The following is a 22,174-nucleotide window of genomic DNA, read 5'->3' as shown; positions in this document are numbered from 1 at the left end:
TTGGAGCTTCAGCAAAATAATTTTATTTCCTACCATAGGGCAAACACAAACACCCAAAGCATGCTAGTTCTCCACAAATGGCCCAGCCCTGGGGATGCATTTGGTTGTTAGGCAGGCAGGGGACAAGGAGGACGGAACATTCCGGATAGGTGACATGGATATAACTAGTGACGTGGAATTTGGCTTCAATACAGCCGCCTCCTCAAAGCTCTCCATTACAAAGCTATGACTCTGGAATCTAGGGTTTCCTGATCAAGGGAACGCAGCAATGCTGACTGGTCTTCCTGAAGGAAATCAGCTGCTCTGGTAATAAAACCACTTGTCCACTGAATTGAGAGAAAGAAAAAAAATATTAGAATCTCTGCTCAAAAACATGGTGGGGAAACACTTTCACTACCCAGGTGTTCACTGGCCCTCAATGAGGACGCTGACTTAGAACAGTTTAATGAGCTGCTGGGCCAAAACCAACCAGAGCCCCAGGGCTGCCACGGAAGGCAAGCCCCCCAAATCTAGCAGGGATGGTCTCCTCTGAACAGACACATGCATGGTGGTGGGGTCGTCACTGGGCAGGCCCTCCAAGCCTGGAGAGTGCAAGCTCCTTGAGGGCAGGGACTGTTTCATTCTCGCGTTCCCAGCGTACAGCATGGACACAGAGTAGGTGCTTCACGCTGAGCTTGGTACAACGGACTTTCAAGAACTGAAGGGGCCGACCTTAGTGGCCAGGGACAGCCCTGCTCTGAGTGGTCACCCGACAGAAAAGGGTTTGCCTGGGCAGCCTCAGACAGGGTGTCTAATTTACTGACAGTTTTCTAGAGTTGCCTGTTTGTGATGAATACATATTCTTGCAGGAGTAGGAAAGGGAAGTTATTTTTCTTTTGAAGTGGCTGCTTTTGGGGTAATTAGTTACAAGACTAAGCCGACAGTGGCTGCCCGACTCCCAGCTCTGCTGGTGAAACCTCAGACCAGCTTCGAGCCCCACAGTTAGCAGAGGGGCTGCCCCACCCCCACCCCCACCGCTGAGCTTCCTGCCTTCACCAGCCCCGGGGATTGAGGGATGATGGCTCAGGTCACAGAAGCTTGGCTGTTTTTACCTGCAGCCCTCCTACGGGGCATCATGAGGGAGCCCCTTCTTGACAAGGAAGATTTCCCTGCAGCAGAAATAAGCCAGGTGCCCCAATGGGGGAAGGGACAACTTCTGAATGGCCCGAGGGGCACAGGAAAGGCAAGCAGGGGCCTGGCGGCGCCCCCCTCTCTGGGCTCCTCATGCTGCCATCACTAAGGGCGAACTAGGGAACAGGGGAACATCTCTGGCAGAGCCTGCGCTCACATCATCAGGCAACAAAGCAGACCTTACCGTCTGTGGGGATGACACAGGTAGATTCACAAGGTGGCGGCAGCTACGAAAAGAAAAAGGAAAGGCGTGATTACACAAATGAAAAAGAAAGACAGACAAGGGTGATGGCCCTGGAGTCAGAGGCCCCGGGTTCAAATTCTGACCCCAATACGTACTAGGAGACCTCTCTGAGCCTTAGCTGCCTCACCTGTCTCACCTGTAAAGGAGAAGGCTGGCCTGCCTTCCTGCCTTCTGCCTTCCCTCTCACACACTTACCGGGTATAGACCGTGTCTATAGTTTGGGGGTCTTCCAGACCTAGATCTATGACCCTACCATAACAGCACCACATAGCTGGGCCTCCGGGAGGCCCCAGCACAGGCCCACTCCCTCAATTTCCATGCTGTAGAATTGCTCGTTTTCGAGGACCTGTGGTCTGATCCGTGGGGGGCCCCCTTCACTGACCGATGCCAGCCTGGACCCCCGACTCTCTCCCCCTCGGGAGCCAAACGGCTCCGTCACTGGGGGCCGCCCGTCTGCTGATGAGGCTCTGCCCCCAAGTGAGCGAGGCTGGGCCCGAGATGGCAGACCCCTAGCCTGTCACACTGAGGCCCAGCTCGTGTGAAGCTTGGCTCACCCCTGCCCCACCCCACATCACAGACCCAGGCCGGCAAATCAGCAGAGTCCCTGGGAGTATGAGGCGGCGGGCTGCGGTGGAGGGAGTCCTGAGAGTGAAGACAAGGCCGGGGCCCCTACCCCTACTAGCCAAAGGACCCTTCCGGGCACTCCAGACGACCCTGAACCAGGCGTACTAACTTTGGATGTTTCCTGACCCCCTTCTTAGAATCAGGTTTTTAACTGTATAAAATGAAATAGGAGAGACTGCCAAGGAACTTATTCTATTGAAATAGCATCATCGGAACATTCTTCACAAACAAGTTCTCAGACCCCGGGTGAAGAAGCCTCGTCCTGAGACGACAGGGGAGAGAGAAGCAGCTGCTCAGCCACGCTGGACACCACCTGAAGGGCTAATCACCCCCACACCACGCTCTCATCGGGCACCCAAACGATCAGTCGCAAGGTGCGGTCGCTAAGACCACCTGAGGCAGGGGCACGTTTCTGAGAATCAGGATGAGGCACAGAGAGGTGAGCCAGTCCTGGCACTAGGTTCAGAACCCAGGGCTCACTCAACCACTCACACGGCACCCCAGGATTTCACTGGACTGACACAGGTCACTGCCACTCTGTCCCTTAAGAGACAGACTTGATGGGCTGCTGTGAGACAAGTTCTCACAGGAGGTTACTGGTCAGTAGGATGCCCCCTGGCTCTGGGTTCAAATCCTACCTCTAATGCTTATTCCTTGTGTGACCTTGAACAAGTCACTTTCCTTCCCTGAGCCTCAGTCTGTCCACCTGTAAAATGGGGGTGGGGTGGACTAGTTGGCCCCGGGCCCCTTCTAGCTGCAGAGCCACGATCCCTCAACTCTGAGTGCTGCTTGGCTTGGGGCACTTCCAAAAGCTCCACGACAGGGAGTCAGGCTGGCTCCCCGCAACATGTCCTTTGGTGCTCGATTCCTCAGGCAACTGAGGCCAGGCCCTTTTCTTTGGCTTCCTCTACTGAGACTTGAGGCTGGTGGGGACTCAGGCCATTCCGAGTATTCCTTTGGCTCTCAGGGGCCCTTGGGCACTCTTCAAAGCAGATAATTACGAAAATAAGATAAACCCAACAAGACATCCATGGGCAGACGTGCCCGTCCTAGAACGACGATCACCAGGACCGAGTTCTTTAGATGAAACAATCTATAAACCTATGGCCACTTCACTTCTCAAATACAGAGAGAACTGACTCAAATTTATAAAAGTACAAGTCATTCCCCAACTGATAATTGGTCAAAGGATATGAACAGGCAGTTTTCAGGCAAAGTAATCAAAGCTATCTGTAGTTGTATGAAAAAACTGTTTAGAAAAAAGTTCTAAATCACTATTGATCAGAGAAATGCAAAATAAACAACTCTGAGGTACCACCTCATATGTCTCAGATTGCCTAATAAGACAAAAAAGGAAAATGTTGTATGTTGGAGGGGTTGTGGGAAAACTGGGACACTAATGCACTGTTGATGGAGCTGTGAACTGATCCAACCATTCTGGAGAGCAATTTGGAACCATGCCTAAAGGGCTACAAAACTGTGCATACCCTTTGATCCAGCAATATCACTAGTAGGTCTATATCCCAAGGAGATTAACAAAAAAGGGGGAAAGGACCCACATGTACAAAAATATTTATAGCAGCTCTTTTTGGGGTGGCAAAGAATTGGAAATTGAGAGGATGCCCATTGACTGGGGAATGGCTGAACAAGTTGTGGTATATGAATGTGATGGAATACTATTGTGCTATAAGAAACGATGAGCAGGCAGACTTCAGAAAAACCTGGAAAGACTTGTATGGACTGATGCTGAGTGAAGTGAGCAGAACCAGCAGAACGTTGTACACAGCACTGTACGACGAAGAACCAAGAATGACTTAGCTATTCTCAGAAATACAGTGATCTAAGACAATCCTAAAAGACCAATGATGAAGCAGACTACCTGCCTCCAGAGAAAGAACTGACACTGTCTGAATACAGGCTGAAGCGTGCCATTTTTCACTTTCTTTCTTTCATTCTTTTTCTTTTACTCTAGTCTTCTTGGACGTAATGACTAATACGGAAATGTTTTATATGACAGCACATATATAACCTATATCTGATTGCTTACCATCTGGGGGGGAGGAATTTGGAACTCAAAACTTAAAAAAAAAACAAAAAATATTAAAAAATTGTTTTAACATGTAATTGGGGAAAATATATATTTAAAAAAATCAATTTATGGCTATTTAAGGAGGCTTCCCTTTTCCTCTCACCTTAGGAAAGAAGTATACTGACTGAGAAGCACCCATTTACCTGGCACTCCCTTCCACTTTCTCTTCTCTAACTGCTGCTGCCTAGAGTAGGGGTGCTCAATTCAGATGGATGCAGGGGCCCCCACTCCAGACAGCAGCACCCCTCCAAGCTGCATGCAGACTGTTTTAAAAATGTAATGGAACCTACATTTTATTGCATTCTTACATCTTTTGCCAAGGATCTCCTAATTACACTTTAACCTTGTTTGGGCCGAGTACAGGCATGTGGCCAGCTGCCTATGGCCCTCCTGGTCCAGACTAACTCAACTCCTTTCTAAGCATCTTGGCACACTCGAAGGTTGATTACTGCACAATTAATAACCCTCTGGGAAACGGTGAGTAATTCCGAGGATGGCAGCTACTTGACAAAATCCACTAGCCCACCAATTTGTTCAACTTGTGATCTCCCCAAGCACTTGGAAGCCCCTGGGTGCAGGGCCTTGGAATGTGTCCACAGGTTGAGGTGACACTGACTAGGAAAATGGAGCTCTTTCTCTGCTGGTTCAGCCCCATGTGTGACATTTTCACTTACGGTATCTACAACGGCTTTGGCAGATTCCACGCTGCACCTGAAGGGACTATCCTCCACGGTCGTGTTCATGCTGTATGTAAAAAAAAAAATCTGGAATCAGAGCAGAAGTCTTGGCAGCCACAAATCTTTGCAAAAGGCACCCAGTATAGCAAAAAGGCACAGACATTACAGTGACTGAAAGGCGCGGCTCAACTGTTATGGAGCAGGTTAAGAAAAATTTCTTGCATTAACCAATCTTACAAGGATTTGTTTCCACCAATCAGACCTTCTAGCCTACACTCATTTTTGTCTGGCTCAGTCCAATTCCACAAGCACTTACGAGATGCACGATGGGAGGCCCGCAGGACAGGCACAAAGCTCAGCCTGAAATCAGCTCAGCCCTGGAGAAGCTCCTCCCCTCTGGCCATACCTGCACTGACAAGCACAGGCAGCAGCAGCCTCCTCCACCCTCCATGGAAACCAGGAGGAGGACAGCAGGGGAAGACCACCCCACGCCTGCAGGGCAGGAGTTCCGTGCTGCAGCTAACGGCCATCACCAATACGGTGAGCCCTTCAGAGCACGACAGGGAAAGGAAAGCCCTCGCTGATGCCACAAGACAGTGACGATCCGTCACCCCTCAGACTGTAAGCTCTCTGAGGGCAGCGACTATCTTTTGCCTCTTTTTGTAACCCCAGCACTTGGCACACAGCAGGTGCTTAATAATGTCAACTGAATGATTCCTGGGGGAAAGAACTCTTGTCTGTACTTCTCCTGAGGATATGGTGAAGCCTATTTGGTATGAAAGCCCTGGATACACTGAGGTACCCCCAGTGGATGACATGTGCCATGAGGGTAGAGACCATGTGGTATCCCCACCAGCATCTCCTAGGAGAGCAGGAGCTGGACAAAGGCCTAGTGTTAGACCGAATGGCTCCGTAGCCACGAAGGCCATCTCTCCACCTCCTGCAATGGGGCCTCACGTCTCTGACCAGATCACAGGTGTCTCGTTGTGGTGTTTCCTACAGTGCCCCGTGTGGTAGGCACCCAAACATCGGGTGAATCCATGACGAACGCTCAGCTAAAACCCTCCCAAAGCCTTGTAGCTGTGGCTGTTTTAAAGCCTTTGCTCCAAGTCAGAGAGGCACCAGAATGGAGTGGATGGAGAAGTAGATGGGTGCCAAGGAGGCCTGGGGTCAGGTTCAGTGTCTGACACAGCCTGGCTGTGAGTTACGGAGAGGACGCCAACCTGCATCAGTAAAGGGAGTTCCCCACCCTCCTGCCCTCACAGGCGCCGTCCTTGTCTCCAGCCCCAGCCCCAGCATAGCCGACAAGGACAGCACACTGACCTCCTGGAAGGGTTCAAACCTACCAATTGATTCCTCCTCCGTCTGTCTTCTTCGCCACCAGCGCCTTCCAGTGATCATGGGTGCTTTTAATGATGTCAGTGGCAAACTCCTACAATTTCAAGAAACAGGTGATGGATTACAGGCACGGTAACGAGTTTCCTTTTTCGATCCGCCACCTCGCCTGGCTGAGACGCTTTCCTATCCGCAGGACCTGGGCACTCCCTTCCACCTACACCTTGGTCTGGCAGCGGCAGCCGGTCCTCTAAAGCACATCAAAGCATGCTGGGAGCAAAGACAGATTCTGTTTATTGACATTTGGATTTGTTACATACAGAGTTCTCCCTACAGGTGACATGAAGCTCTGGAGACATTTGGGAGGAAGCACATGATTAAGCTGAGGTGGGCACAGTGGACAGAAGGCCAGGCCTGGAGTCAGGAAGACCTGCGTCAGATCCAGCCTCACACACTCACTAGCTGTGTGACCCTGGGCAAGTCACTTAACCTCTCTCTGCCTCGGTTTCTTCCACTGTAAAATGGGGATAATAATAGCATCTACCTCCCAGAATTAAAAGGGATAATAATTATAAAGCACAGTATAAATGCCAGCTGTAATAATAAGGAGATATTTCTCAAGTCCAAAAAGCCTTTCCAGACTCGTTCCCTTAGGAAGGTGGTTGACACCTGAGGCAGATGGATTAAGGGTGGGCACCAAGGCAGAACAAAAATCCACACTGCCTCCTCCCCCAATTAATCGCTGCCATCCCCAGGCTCTGATGCCATTGGCCTGTGACCCCGCTAAGGGAAAGGAGGGCCCTCTGAGGTTCAACAAAGACTGATTTGGCTGCCCAGGGAAAGGATCGTTTCAGGCTTTGCCAAGGGCAGCCAGGGAAGGAAGTGGGTAGTTCTCAATGGAGATTAAGCCACAATTACTCTGTATTTGAAACGTTAGGACTTTTTCCTTGTTCAATATTCCCATAAATGTAACCTCGAGTTGTCCTGGGGTAGAAAGAGGTCTAAGGACACTTGACTGATTGTGCCAGTTTGGACATTATCTTTCTAAACTAGAAATGCTTGGATTTAGAATAACATTAAAATAACAGAAATGGTTTCCAGCAGACTTGTGCCGAAAACAAAGAGTGTGGTGTTAGTATTTGTTCTTTGACCACAGCATCGGAAACAGGATCAGAGCTATGAAAGAGGCAGCTCACCTTATCTTTAAATTCTGCATTGAAAGCAAACTCGTTTTCTGGTTTCCCATCAGGCACCTTGTACTTTCTAAACCATTCCACAGTTGCTTCTAGATAACCAGGTTTCAGCTTTCTGACATCACTAATATCTAAAAATGAATAAATAAATACAATTTTAAAAATAGATTGACTGCAGGATGCATAAATGTCCCTTACACAAAAGTCCAATTTTTAGCATGAGCAAAGCATCGTGAGATTTGCGCTGTGAGGCGAAGAGAGGAGACTTGCCCTGAGTGGCAATGCTCAGGGAAGGGAAACTGAGGTTGAGAGGTCTGGATGACCTCCTCAAGGTCACCTGGAAAACACTGAGTCAGGGGAAGGTTCACCTGGGTCCAGATTTTGTCCCCTGGACCACTAGACCCAGCCTGGCAAAGGGCAGGTGGGAGGCCCCAGAGCTTTCACTTCCAAGTCCGTATGGACGTGTGCTATGCAGAGACACACCTATCGACAGAGCGCCTGGATGTGAAACTAGCCTGTTCCAGTGGCAGAGCTGACTCCTGGTCTTCACCGCCCTCTGGCCTACTTTATATTTGGCCAGTTATCAGAATATGTTACATTTCACTGAAAAGCTGGAAATCCAACTAACATTTTTATTAAGGGCCTTCTACATGCAAAGTATGTGCTAGGCCCTGAAGACGTTATCAGGTCACTGGCCTTTGATTCAAAAAAAAAAAAAAATTGATTCATGTTCTCTGCTTTTTTATAGCAGTTACTCTTTCAGGAAACCTTCCATGTAACAAAGAAAGCAATTTAGGGCAGAACCAACCAACAAGGCAGCCCTGGCGGGGCCAGCTCCCGTCTCCCTTGATCATGGGTCTCCTTTAATGGGATGGGCTCTGGGCAGATGTGGTGGGGTAGGGTATGACCTTAAGTAAAGCCCATCACCACTCCAGGCTTCTGTTCTCTTCAGTAAAACAGGTGGATGGTGAGTTACATGATTTCTAAACACTTTATTATTCTATGATTTGATAATGTTCCAGTTGGCCAATGCAAAAAAAAGTTAGCCACTATGAATTTAAACCAACTGAGGGGTACGGAGAAAAGGTATGATGGAAAGAAGGCTAGCTCTGCTGTTAGAAGCCCTAGTTCCAATTCTGCCCTGATGCTTCCTACATACCTTGGGCCAAGTTACTTGACCTTTAAAACAAAGGGACTGCATGGGACAGCGTCTGAGCCTCCAGCTCCAAAGCCACGACAACATTATCATCGGAGCAAGCCAAGAACCGAGCCTCTGGGGCAGCGATGGATCTGAATTTCTGCTGGAAGACTGACATGGCCATTCCCTGGACATCAGCTTAGCTCCCACTGTGATGTAAATCTCAACTACTCTAGGAGGCAAAATGGAATCTGTTCTCTGCTGAACAACCAGCTTCATGGCAAAAATGTACCAATAAAATAGGGGCTGTTTAAAGAGAGTGTCCCTTCAAGAACAATCAGCATGTGTAAAAAGCCTAGAATGGGAGGCTAGAGCCAGATTGTCAAAGGCTTACATATAATTATCAAAGCTAATGTGAGAGAAAAACTTGCTAACAACAGCCTTACTATAGACTAATATTAAAGGCTAGCCTTTAAAAAAAACATTTCATTTTGTTCCAATCAAGGACATGAAACCAGTGGCTCACAGAAATCTGCGTATTTATTTAATTTTGTGGTTCAGTAAAGGTTCACATTTATTTTCTTGCTAAAATAAAAAATTAAATTAAAAAAAATAAAAATAAAAAGAGTGTCCCACGATGGGTGGGGAAGGGTGGGAGGCAAGAGAACGGGTTACGGAGACAGGCAGGATGTGGAAATGTCCTGGCTGGACAAACAAACATCCAATCCCACTGACCCAGAGCGACGTGTCTTGCCAGGCCCTCTCAGCAGTATCCCATGCCTGTTTCCTTCCCACCCCCAAACCTGGCCAGTTCCAGAAGGACGCTCACATGAGCCAATACGGAATCACATGAGAACAGACTGACGTGAGGTAGCTACAGGAGAACTGATGTTATTACAGGGTCTTACTCTTTCAGCTAACCATGGACACGTGAGCATTACCAGTAACCTTCACATGGGCCCACAGACCAACCAAATGTCAGAGTTTAGTGGGATGAGATCCTGGCCGAGGCAAAACACCTGGGGATCTTAACCAAAACTCAACCGCCAACCATGTGACCTTAGGCAAGTCATTTCTCCCTCAGCTTTGGTGTCCTCCTTTACAAAATGAGGAGTAGGACCGGGTCTCTAAGATCCCTCTAGACAGGCAATGTCAGTTTAAACCCTGGCCTGGCTACTTACTGGCTACGTGACCTTGGAAAGTTGACCTCTCTGGGCCTCGGTTTCCTCATGTGCAAAATGAGGGGGCTGGATAGGAGAACATTTAAGGTAAGGCCTCTTCTAGCTGCGCTAAATGGTATGATTCTATTTAGAGGCTCCAGGCCTACTTTTTAAACAGGAAGGGCGTGTACATTTGGCACATTTATTCCACCCAGACTAAACTGTGGAACATGGCTGATGTGGACAGGAGGTTTTCCTGCTCTTCTCACAGTCCAATAATGAAAGCACAAGAACGACCTCTAACCTCCTCCTTGTGAGGAATGAGAAGGGAGGGGAGGCCCAGAGGATCTGCGGGGTACAATGATTTAAGCACCAGGCATTCCCTAGATGGGACAGGCGCTACCTTGGGTTCTGGAGAATGTGTGGGGTGCAGTGATTTAAGCACCAGGCATCCCCCAGACAGGACAGATGCTACCTTGGGGTCCGGAGGATCTGTGGGGTGCAGTGATTTAAGCACCGGGCATCCCCCAGACGGGACAGATGCTACCTTGGGGTCCGGAGGATCTGCGGGGTGCAGTGATTTAAGCACTGGGCACCCCCCAGACGGGACAGATGCTACCTTGCGGTCCGGAGGATCTGCGGGGTGCAATGATTTAAGCACCGGGCATTCCCCAGACAGGCCTTGCAGGCCAGACAGGACCGCTTCAGTTTCCCACTAAGCACAACTTACCATTATAGCTAGCAGCATCAGGATCATCCACGTTGATTGCAATGACCTTCCAGTCTGTTTCACCTTCATCAATCATCGCTAATATGCCCAGAACCTTCACTTTGATCACTTCTCCTCTCAGACATATCTAGGGGTAAAAACCTGAATCGTGACTGCGCCAACGCTGAGAATGGGAGGGCTTTCCTTGGCGGCAGAGAATGACGGGGCTCCAAGAGGGGCAGGACCCCAGCCCTAGCTTCTAGCACAGCCCCTGCCCCAAGGCCTTCCCAAATGCTGGTGGGGTTTAACTAGCTGAAAAGAACCAGAGGAGCCCCCAGGGCTCAACCCAGGCCCAGGCCAGCTGAGCTACCCCACCCTCTCTGGGTCCCGGGGCTTGTAAGGTCCTTCCCAACACAAACAATCCATGAACTCTCTAGGTTTGGCCTTTATTGGCCCACGGGACCTCTCAGGTTTAGAGGCATCACCAGCAAGGCCTGTACAAAGCCCAAAAAGCATCATGGCGGCCCCCCAGGAAGAATGTGGATATGGAAGCACAGGCTGTGGGACCCTGGGCAGGCCACTCAGCTAGTCTGAGCCTCACTTTCCTCCTCTATAAAATAAGGGGCCAAACAAGATGATTTCCAATGTCCTTCCAGGCTCTGAAGCTACATTCCATTCTGGGCAAAGGAACAGAGGCTTCACACTCTTACCATGCCATGAAATAATGTGCTCTCCAATAGAGAGAAACCCCAAAGAGCCATTTCAGATGGTATTTTAAATAAGCATCCAAGTTTGGCTAGAGCCTGTGACCTGAAGAAACTGAGAGATAGCCCACTGAGGGAGCAGAAAGACAATGGATTCGAGTCAGGGGTTGTGGGCTCCAATCCCAACTCAGATGCTTACTGCCTATGTGAGCCTGAAGTCACTTGGTCCCTCCGGGCTTCAGGTAAGAGGAGGCGGCTGGACAAGGCGCCATCTCAGGTCCCTTCCAGCCTTCCATCTAGAATCCTACGGACTGTTCCTATCTGGCTAATATTTCCTAGAGCGTGTGATTGGTCCAAAGTCCCAAATCACAACCATCGGAGAATCAGAAGGGGCTTTCTCTGGAGGGACCTTGTCCAACCTTCACATCCAGAGAGAAGTTCGTTAAGATCAGCCCAAATCGCCGCATCCAGAGCCTGCCCACACTGGTCCTGGTTCTGCCCTCCGGAGCAGCCCAGAACAGGGAGCATTCTCTACTATTATACACGCGACAGGCAGCAGAGAGAGCCCTGCACTGGGTCCCAAGCCAGGGGCCGAGGGTTCTCATCTCAACTTTAACACTACCGAGCTAGGGGGGAAAAACAGCTGAGATTTACATAATGATTTATTGAGCATTTTACATTAAACACCTCAGAGGATCCTCACAAGAATGCTGTGAGGTATTTGTCATTCCATTTTACAGATAAGTAAGCTGAGGCACAGCTGTTAAATGGCTCTCTGAGTCTAAATCTAGTGTCCTTCCACTACAACAAAGCCAGCTGCCCATGTCCTCTTTGAGTCCTGGCTTTCACATCTGTAAAATAGGGGGTGGTGAGGGGGGCAGCGGGCCCAATGAACTCTCCACTCCACCGCACTCTAGCTCTATGAAATAGGCCAACTGAAGCCAGACCTTGAGAGCCACAGAACACCAATGGGAAAGAGAGTGGGTTGGCCCTTCCACATAAAGGACGATTCGCCCGCGCAGTTACCTTGCTCCCAATCTCGCAGACATCAATTGGGTCGTTGTCTCCACAACAGCCAGTGTGCTGGTCTTTATGTCCCGGATCTTCCCAGGTCTGAGGACAAGAAGAAGAGATGAGGGGACGGAAAGGCACAAGGGCACCTCCTCGCCACCTGGGTGCTGGCCCCCTCCCCTCCAAAGGATGAGCCAAGGAGTCCAGCTTCGAGCTGCTGACGGGGAAGACACTGAATCTCTCTGAGCCTCAGACAAGACTTAGGTAAGCTGGAGATGGTTGGGATTTGCCTCAGTTTCCACACAGATTTATTATGTCTAGTTAGAGATCAGGAAGCATTCACGAGGTGCCTACTTTGTACCAGGAGCTGTTCGAGGTGCTGTGGATACAAGACAAAAGTCCCTGTCTTCGGAGCACTTAAATTAGACTGGGGGAAACACGTACTCATGTGAATCCACACAAAATAGACAGAGGTAGTGTTGTAGGGGGCAGGAGATTAGAGGGAGGAGGTACGAGCAGCTGGGAGGACCAAGAAAAGTGCTCGGGCCAAGCTTCGAAGGGAGTTAGGGACTCTCGGAGGTGGGGGTAGAGAGGGAGTGCACCCCTGGCATGCAAAGGCACTGAGGTGAGAGATGGAGGGCTGTGGAGGGGGACAGATACAATCAAGCTGTACAGAGGGTCGCAGACTGGGTGGATGTTTAAAAACTGGCTAATAAAACTCATTAATCTACTACAGTCAGCACACAGAAGACAGAACAGATATCGTACGAGCATCACACGCAGAAGCTCTCATTGAAATGGCCCTGAGTGTTTAGCATTGCATCTAACGGCCTACGGGTATTCCTCACCTGTCAATTACGTGAGGTTTAGCAGGGAATACCTCTCACGGCCTGCTTGAGTTACAAAAGCCAGCTCGGCACGGACAGGATGGAGTTTGCATATATTGTTGGCATGCCGTGAGCTCCTCGAGGGCAGGGACTGTCTTTTGCCTTTTTGTATCTCCAGCATTTAGCACAGTGCCTGGCACACAGTAGACACTTAATAAATGTTGACTTATTCAGTCAGATTACAGCGGGGTGAAAAAGATCAGAAATGGGGGGAGGGTGGTTGGGGAGGCGGTGCGTGTGTCAAGAGAGACCTGTTGCCCAGAAGTAGGGAGGCAATAACCCCACTGCCCCTTCTCCTGGACAGAGCCCGCGGATATGTTTGTGTTCAGTGATGGGCACCATGCTTTTGGAAGGATGACAAGCTGGAGCACCCCCACGAGGATGCCCAGGTGACGAGGGGACTGGAGCCCATGCCAAAGGAGCCCTGACTGAAGAAGGTGAGGCCACTTAGCCAGGACTTTGGGGGAGGGGGGAAGAGATAGAATGGCCCTTCAAGTAACTGGAGAGACATTTGTTTTTATCAGAATCCCAGCTCCTCAGACGTCCTGCTCAAGGCCCTCAGGCCTAGTAAAACCCCAGGTCCGCAGAGCTCCAAACTGCACGGAGCCAGCATCCACTGCAGACCTTGGTCAAGGCAGGAGGGGTGGCTCTCCTGCCATGCTGAAGGAGCTCTGTAGACAGGCCTTTCAAGGGTTTCCCCATCAGTTCTGGAGAGGGCCAAGGACCACTAGGGACCAGGCATTTTTCTTACAAGTGAATTCTCTTGGCATACGTCAAGTGCCCATCCTGTTGCTATGAGCACTCCCTCTCCCCACACACAGCAAGCTGAAGAGGCCTTAGGGTAACAGTGAGCTGCTACGGTTAAAAAATAAACAGCCTCCAGCCAACCTTCTGCTTGGGAGTGTGGGGAGCTCTGGTCCACGACCTCTCTCCATCAGTGCAGACAGATCACCTTCCGTAACTTCCCTGGGTCTCCCTGACCCCAAGGCCAACACTTGAGCCAGGAATGTCACAGCCTAAAGCAAAAATGAAAGCATGCAAGCTTGGCTTAACAGAGTTTGCAAGGAAGGGAAGAGCCAGACTGTCACCTGCCACCCTCCCAGAGCTCAGTCCAATCTGAGGCAGAGCATGAAGGCCTTGGGGGAGGGAAGCACAGCCTCTGGACAGCCGGGCCCAATCCAAGCCTCGGCTAGCTCAGGATCAAGTTTCACGTGGAAGAAATGAAAACACCTCCGTCACTCCTTTTTCTCATCTGAATAATGACTCAGAATTCTTCCATAAACAAAAGCTCCAGCACGAACTTCATCAAGCATGAATTAAAAGGTGTTATTCCAACTCGTGATGAGCCCTGTTCTTTTTTTAAACTAACTCCAGATTTTACTGAAAAAATGCAAACCTACAGATCATCATATTCACTACATTTCCCAATGTTCCATCCCCTCCTCCTTCCCCAGAGTGACATCCCTATAACAAATAAAGAAAGGGGGAAACCAGTTCAGCAAATCAGGTCAATTCTAGACAGCGAACAAGTTTTACATTATGTGCAGTATTCCACGCCCACAGACCCCCAGCTCTGAAAAGAATCCTCCCCACCCCCAAGATCTGACCCAAACACTCAAGTGTCGCCATCACTCTACAACACAGAAAACACATATTAAGGACCCTCCCTTGCAAGAAGCCAATCTACTGAGCGAAGATGGCACCTCCCATCATTCCTCAGCAGCATGTTCCACCCACTCTAGGGCCCTGGTGAGGAGCCCTTCCTAAGCTCAGAATCATTGCCCATAAACACAAACCGTCCAGGACGACTAGATCAAAGTCAGCTACCTTGTGATCAGTGTGTAAACACTGGGCTACCAGGATTCCCACCTTCCGGTTTACTCACTATAACTTCGGTCGTCAGGATCATGTACTCCCCTCAGCATGATGTTTAAACTCTACTCTGACAAACAGATTAAATTCTGCATGTGCTCTTTTTAGGGGGTATTGTTATAAGTTTGAGTTAAACACTCAGTGACTTGTTCCCGACACCCAAGTGCTCAGCCCTGTCTTCGGTGATGGACGGGTCCTGGCCCAGACCAGGCCGTAAGGGTCAGCATCAGAAACCGACCGGATTTTTATCAGTGCCTCCTAAGGACCTCTTCCATGGGTGCCCCTTGAGGGCAGGGGCTGTCCTTTCTTTTTCTTTGTATCCCCAGGGCTTAGGACAGTGCCGGGCACAAAGTATGTACAAAATAAATGCTTGCTGACGGGCTTTTCTATTGCATTCCCCAGCACTGAACACAATCCCTCGCACACAGTAAGCATCTACTAACAGCCTCTTCATTCACTGCAGACAACGTACCTGAGGGATGGCCCCGTAGTTCCAGATATAACCTTTGTGAGGGAAGACGTTGGCAATATAGCGGAGTTTTCCCTTTTTGACGTCTTGCTTAATTGGGTTTAAAGGATCCTTTGTCGAGATCTGAAACAGACAAATCCATGCTATTGGCAGTTTTGCTATGAGATGCTATTCAGATGGGGATCTGGGCAGGCCTAGGGAAGTAGGAATCCCTTGATTCTATCTCTTAAGTGTCTATACTACAGGAATGAAATAAGTGAACAAATTTGCTGTTTTCAAAATCACAACCAGCTATTTATGCGGCAGGAGAAATAAGGGATGAACAAGAAAGAATTTCTGTTCCACAAAGCCCACCAGAAATCCATCTGACCTTTTAACCTTGGGATGAGGGTAATTAGGAAAAGTCTGTGGAAAAGTATTCAATTCAGACTCAGAGCATCTGGACTTGAAGTCAGGGTCTCCTGTTCACTACCAAATGTCTAAGTCTCTCTGTGCCTCAGTTTCCTCACCTGTAAAACACAGGGGTTAGACTGAATGATCTTAGGGCTATGAGCCCGAGTTAGCAGTTGCGCTGGGCCTTTAAAGAGTAGGATTTCAACAGGCAGAGTGGAGGTGGGGGTGAGTGGGAAGAAATGACTGACCACAAAAGCGGGGGGGGGGGGGGGGGGGGGGGGCAGGTGAGCCCAGAGAGCAGCCTGGGAAATAATCATTCACATGAGAGAGCATTTTAAGAGTTACAAAGAGCTTTCCTCACAACACCCTTGTAACATAGAGAGGGCAAGAATTTGTGACTCCCACTAGCTGCAAAGCCCACGGGCCCCTTGGTCCTGCCAAGCCCAGGACCAGCATCCCACCATTGGCTCGTGTATACAAGTGCACGCAGGGCAGGCTGGAAAGGATTGCTGAAGCCAGTTGGAAATGCCAAAGGAAGTGGGATTTCACTGAGTCTGGTGATGCCTCTGGACAAAAAATGCCATTGGCCGTCCTACCAAAAGAGAGCAATTACCTCCATCTTCGCATTTGTCCATCGAGGTACTTCCACAACCATGTGGAACACATTCTGAAAACAAAAACAAAAGGCAAAAGGTGAGGGGAGAGTTGCTCCTAAAAACCCATACAATGCAAGGAACCTGTATCTCACCATACAGGTCAACTTCATCTTGTTGACCCAAAGCTAAGGTGTTAATTTTATTAATGAAAACTTTTTTTTTTCAATTATCAAGATTATTTTTCTCCCTCTCACCTCTCCTGAGGGGAACCCTTGTAGTGACAAATATGTATAATCAAGCATAATAAATTCCCACATTGGAGGTGTTGGAAAATGTGTCTCATTCTGCAACTGGAGTCTAGCTCTCTGAGGAGGTGGAGAGCCTGCTTCAGCACCCTGGAATTGTGGCTGGTCATTGCATTCATCAGAGTTCCTAAATCTTTCAAAATTGTTTCTACAATTTGGTAGTATAAAAGGTTCTCCTGGTTTTGCTCACTTCACTATGCACCAGTTCATACAAATCTTCTTAAGTTCCTCTGAAACTATCTCTTTCATCTAAGCTGGTCATTTTGCTGGGCTCCTGACTGAACTTAAATGTTAGCAGACATTCAAAGAGAAGACATGACTACACAGTGAGGTGACTGATTTTTAACAAACAAACATACGAGGATGTGCACATCTAAATAAGCAGTCATTCAAAGCCATCACCTGGAAAGGCTGGAGTACGTCCTCCCAGGGCACTGGGATCATCCTAGGACTGCCTTCGAGACAGTTCAGAAGCTACTCAGGCTTCGGAAGGAACCTCAAAAGAGAAATGCCCCCAAATGTTTTCAAACAAGGGCAGAAGTGGGGAATGAGTATGGAGTCTGCCAAGTCAACACCCTAAGGGCCTACACTCACTTAAATCAAAAAACTTCTGCTTGCTCCCCTCCCCCTTCACACCCAGAACCCTGAGTCACATGCCTTTATTGACCAGAATCACCTATTTATTTAAATGTTGTCTCCCCACTGGCAAATTCAATCTTCAGCAAGAATGGCACAAAACCACCACAACAAAACAAAGGCACTGGGGGGAGAGGGAGGGAGATTGCATATGGGTCCTGGACCAGTTATTTCATTGGGAGTAGGGAACTCTCCGCCTAGAAATTTCCTTTTATCCAGTTCTGACTGGTGACTCTTCCAGGAGATGGTGCAGAAGATAGATGGTCTGGTTTTGGAGCCAGGAAGACATGTGTTCAAGTTCTAACTGACATATAACAATTAGCTGTGTGATCCTGGGCAAGTCACTTAAGGCAAGTCTGCCTCAATTTCCTCATTTGTAAAATGAGGATCCTAATTGCACCCACCTCCTAGGGTTGTTGCAAGGATCAAATAAATAAACTATGTATAAACCTTAAAGCCCAATATAAATGCTAGCTGTTATTAGCATCTTGGAGAGTTGCCAAGGGCAGAGAGGTGAAATGACCTGCTGTACGGTCACAAGCCAATATGTGTCTGTCAGACCTTGAACTCGCCTTCCTGACTCCAAGGCCAGGCTTCTATCCACTGCCTCTTCAGTCAAAGGAACACAGTACCCAACAACAAAACCATCAGCAGCTTCTAGAATGCAGATTTTGCCTGTGCTGTTCCACAAGGAGGGGGAAGGCTCAGTCAATGAATCAGCATCTTTCTTTCTTAAAAAGGATGCTTAAATCAAAGACTATTTGGAAAAAGCATTGTTAGGCACAGAACCAAAGTAGCTTGTGACTAGAGAACCATGGATCCCCACGTAGTCACACCCAGTGATCTGACTTCCTCCCAAGCACCATCATCTGTGTAAGTTTATCTCTCATCACCAAAGGAAGGAAGACACAAGGATGGCTTTGGCGTGCTGCATACAAGCCAGAGGCAGCTAAGCTAAAAGGAGAGAGTCTGCAGGTGAGGAGGCGGAGCTGCTCTGATACCTTCTTCTATTCCTGCTCGTATCTAAGCAGCCGGCAACTACCCTCATTAAGACCCCAATAATGCTTTTGCTGCTTATTTAATGCTTCTGGGTCAGACCACCTCAAAATAAAGCTAAGCCAGAAAGCTCAAAACTTCAAGTCCCGTTAAGTTAGACAAATGCATGGGAACACAGACTTAATCTGATATACGAAGAGTAAAAAAATGCCCATTACCTATTACAATCACTTCACCCATCTAGGCACTTTTGCCCTAGCCGACCCCTGAGCCTTCGATGTTCTCCTTCCTCCCCTCTGCCTTTCAGAATCCCTGGGTCCCTTCCAGACTCAGCTCAAATGGCACCCTCTGCAGGAGTCCACCCGGCATCAGCACCTTCCACCCACCTGATGTATGTCCTGCATATGCCTATTTCTGTACAAGTGGGCTTTCCAGTTGAATGTTTTTGCAAGGATTGTCTTTTGTTTTTAATTTGTATCCTGCTTAGCACAGAATCTAACACACAGTAAGTTGATTAAATGGTTAAAAATCATTGGTATTCTTTAAAATGGAGGTTCTTAACTCAGGTTTCCAGAATTTGTTTTCTAAATATTTTGCTATTATATTTCGACATAATTGGTTTCCTTTACTCTTGTATGTTACACATTTAAAAACATGATTCTGGGGAGAGGGCGTCCTCAGGCATCACCAGACTGCCAAGGGGGGAGATAGGTCATCCACGGCACAGACACCAAACTTAAAAGAAGCCTTGCCTACAAATGTCATTTGAAACCTTTTTAGAGGAGTGGGAAACCTATGGCCCCTGGGCTTGGCTCAGGTCTCAGCTTAATTTCAACCAGTTGACCATAAATCTCCTAAAATTCTCAGACAATCCAGTGGTTGTGCTCCAATAAAACAAATCTAAGAGATACCTGTTGAAGAGACCATACCGTCCTCTTAACCCACTTTGGGAACAATATTCCCAAGGTCCACAAGATGGGAGCGTTACTCCATGAAAGAGAAGTCTAGCATCTGTGAGAGAACCACTGTGGAATAATGATCAGAACTGCAATCAAACCCTGCATTTAGTCAAGAATGGGGAAAACAATCAAAGAAATCTATTATGCAGTCATTCAATTTTTGAAAAAATGAACATAGGACTAAATTGGGGAGGATTTTAAGAGAGCTAATTAATTAGAGGCCTGGAGAATTAGCTTATTAGAAAGCCTAGGATAAAATAAATCATGGTACTTGAAAAATCACTACTCAAGCTAACTGGCAGAAGAAACTATTTTCAGGGAAGACATCTTCAAAAACTGAAACGATGGTAGGAGAACAGTTCACAAAATACGACAAATTAGATGAATGTTAGAAATTTGGTGGGACAACAACATGAGCCGTGTGTTTTGTGAGGATGACCAAGGTCAATAAAAAGAGAAGAGGCAGAGGATGTGTGTGTGTGTGTGTGTGTGTGTGTGTGTGTGTGTGTGTGTGTGTGTCTCGTGCCACTAACATATACAATGCGTCAGTGTCAATACTGGCCTTCATGCGAGGAGGCCAGGCTGCTTTGCTGGGAGCGTAAAGAATGTTTGCAATCATACTGCAATGGGGCTGACTGTACAAGGTAAGCGACCCAGACAATGGTGGCTTCTTCTAGGCACCATGTCAGCACCATGACTCAATGCCACCAGGTGGCTGGTGACAGAGGTCCAACATATAGACTTACTCAGAAAGTAAGTAACTGATGTCTGAAAACAGCCCTCTTATATCCTAGCCAGTGTTTCTTCTATAAAAATTAACTACTGAAAATTGCAATACTGATCCAACTGGACTTATATACTAACATTAGGAAAAACTCTTGTCTGAAGCAAAATTTAAAAGGGGATTTGTGCCTTCCTTCTCTGATTGCACTGATGTTCAGCTACTGCTTAGTTCTAGCCTAGGTTTAGTCTTCTTCTGATCATTAATCCCTTCTCCTCTGGCATCACAGCCCTCACTTTCCTATTGAAAATTTCAGAGAGAAGCATTAATATTGTTAGAGGTGATTATTTCAGGCCAGCAAAGAAGATACCCTGATCATGGTTTCCCATTTTCTTGGGAGATTTCCAAGGTGCCAAATTAGCTGTAAGCAATGAGGGTCAGTAATGCAAAAAAAAAAAAATTATTATTTTTTTTTGGGGTGGGAAGGGAGCCACTCATGCTGAGGCTCTCTTGTGCCCTCCAGGACTCTGCTTCCAGTGTGGTTATGGTTACCTTGGTAACCAAATTACTAACGCAGCATCTCCCTGATCAAATCACCTTCTCCCAGTTTCTAAAACAGCCCTCATTCTAACGGGTCACTTATATTGAAGCAAGCCCACCATCCAGCTCCTTCTATAAAGCTCAGGACAACCTGTCTCTCTCCTTCCTGCACCTAGGTTCTTAGAATAATGCCTGGCATGGAGAAAGGGCTTAATAAATTCCTTTTCATTCATTTAAATGAGATAATATTTGTAAAGTGCTTAGCACATCTGTCCATCTCTTCATTGATCCATCCACATATGTATTCCCTGAACCCCCATTCCCTCAGCTATTTGAACCTCACCTCCCCAAACACCAACCTACCACAATATTTTCTCCTACAATTGCCTACCAGACTTACATGACATTGGGCATTACAGTTCTTCTTGGGTCTCAGCCCTTTATTTTGCTACCTGATCACGGGAACAAATTGAACCTTCGCATCCCTGGGTCAGCAGGCAGTGCAAGGTTCAGACTTGGCAAGCCCCCTAATAAATGTGAGCTCAATCAATGGGCTTACAGGCTGCAGATTTGAATCTGGGCAGGTGACTGCACCCAGGATACTACAGGACTCAAACAGATGTCTCCAGGGAGCCCTACCTGCTCTAAATTTCTATTACTACTTTTCACTTTCAGAGTTAGATTTTCCTTTGCAAGTAAGAGTAAAGATGCTCTGAGGTCTCTACAGGGTACATGTTCATTAGCTACTAGTTTGCAGGAGTTTACTCTTGAACTAGATCTGCAGGCAGGCTTCAAGAGGCCAGCTAAGGGTGTGAGGGAAATAATCCATGAGTAAGAAGTGCCCTGGGTTTGAATTTTGTTTTCTCTACCTACTTCCTAGCTGTGTGATCTGGGGCCTGGTCACTTAGCCTCATAAGTAAATATGGCGATGCTGGGAGTCAGAGGACATGAGGTCTGAGCCCACCACCTGGATGAAACTGGGTGAGCCACTTCACTTCCTTGGGCCTCAGTTTCCTCTTTCGTAAAATGAGAGGCTTGGACTAGCTGTCCTCTTAAGTGCTTTTCAGCTCTATGTATACTATAAAATACTTGCATTACAGGGCTGTTGGGATTATCAAATGAAATAATGTACAGAAAGGATCTGCAAACCCCAACATACCCACAGAAAGGTCAGCCATTAATAGGAAAACAAAAAAAGAGATTGCTTGAATAAATTGAGTAAACGACACCTCATTAGTTTAACGAAACCTTCACATCTGTTGAGAGCCAGTCCATCAGCACCATTCAACAGCATGAGTACCACGACGGGAACGGCCCTTCCCCCTCTAGTCCCACGTCTCCTATGCCCTCACAGACCTCCAGCTCACAGAGGGAGCCCTTCCCCTTGCCAAGGCAGATCCCTCTACTTGTACAAGTGATCCAACTCCATCCCATCTTCTCTACCATTCCCACCCTTCACCCATCTTCAACCTCTCCCTGTCTACTGGCTGCTTCCCTACTGCCTCAAACATGCCCACGTCTCCCCTACCTCAAGAACACTCACTTCATCCATCCATCTCTGCGAGCTAATATCCCACCTCTCCTCCCTTTGGTGGCTACCAAAGACCATCGAGAAGGCCATCTACAACAGGTGCCTACTGGCCATCTTCAACTGGGCGTCCTTTAAATGTCTTAAACATGTCCAAAACCAAACTCACAATCTTCCTCCCAAACCCTCCCACCTTCTTGGCTTTCCTATTATTGTCA

At 48.0% G+C, this 22,174-nt stretch overlaps 1 protein-coding gene across 1 annotated transcript in view; it reads right to left on the bottom strand.

Annotated features, from left to right (window-relative positions):
• PPA1 (pyrophosphatase (inorganic) 1) overlaps nt 1-22,174 on the bottom strand; it is a 36,013-nt gene continuing 13,839 nt past the window's right edge. The window contains exons 3-11 of the mRNA XM_027840732.1: nt 16,289-16,342; nt 15,286-15,405; nt 12,070-12,156; nt 10,361-10,487; nt 7,336-7,463; nt 6,151-6,236; nt 4,802-4,871; nt 1,355-1,397; nt 1-326 (exon numbers count right to left, since the gene is read on the bottom strand). Coding sequence (XP_027696533.1) covers nt 295-326; nt 1,355-1,397; nt 4,802-4,871; nt 6,151-6,236; nt 7,336-7,463; nt 10,361-10,487; nt 12,070-12,156; nt 15,286-15,405; nt 16,289-16,342 — 747 coding nt within the window. The 3' untranslated portion in view covers nt 1-294. The remainder of the gene's footprint in view (nt 327-1,354; nt 1,398-4,801; nt 4,872-6,150; nt 6,237-7,335; nt 7,464-10,360; nt 10,488-12,069; nt 12,157-15,285; nt 15,406-16,288; nt 16,343-22,174) is intronic.

This window comes from Vombatus ursinus, unplaced genomic scaffold (genome assembly GCF_900497805.2).
Source record: "Vombatus ursinus unplaced genomic scaffold, bare-nosed wombat genome assembly UNPS02014847.1, whole genome shotgun sequence".
Classification (NCBI taxonomy): Eukaryota; Metazoa; Chordata; class Mammalia; order Diprotodontia; family Vombatidae; genus Vombatus; species Vombatus ursinus.
Note: the sequence above shows the minus strand (reverse complement) of the source record. Positions and strands in the feature narration are given on the sequence as shown.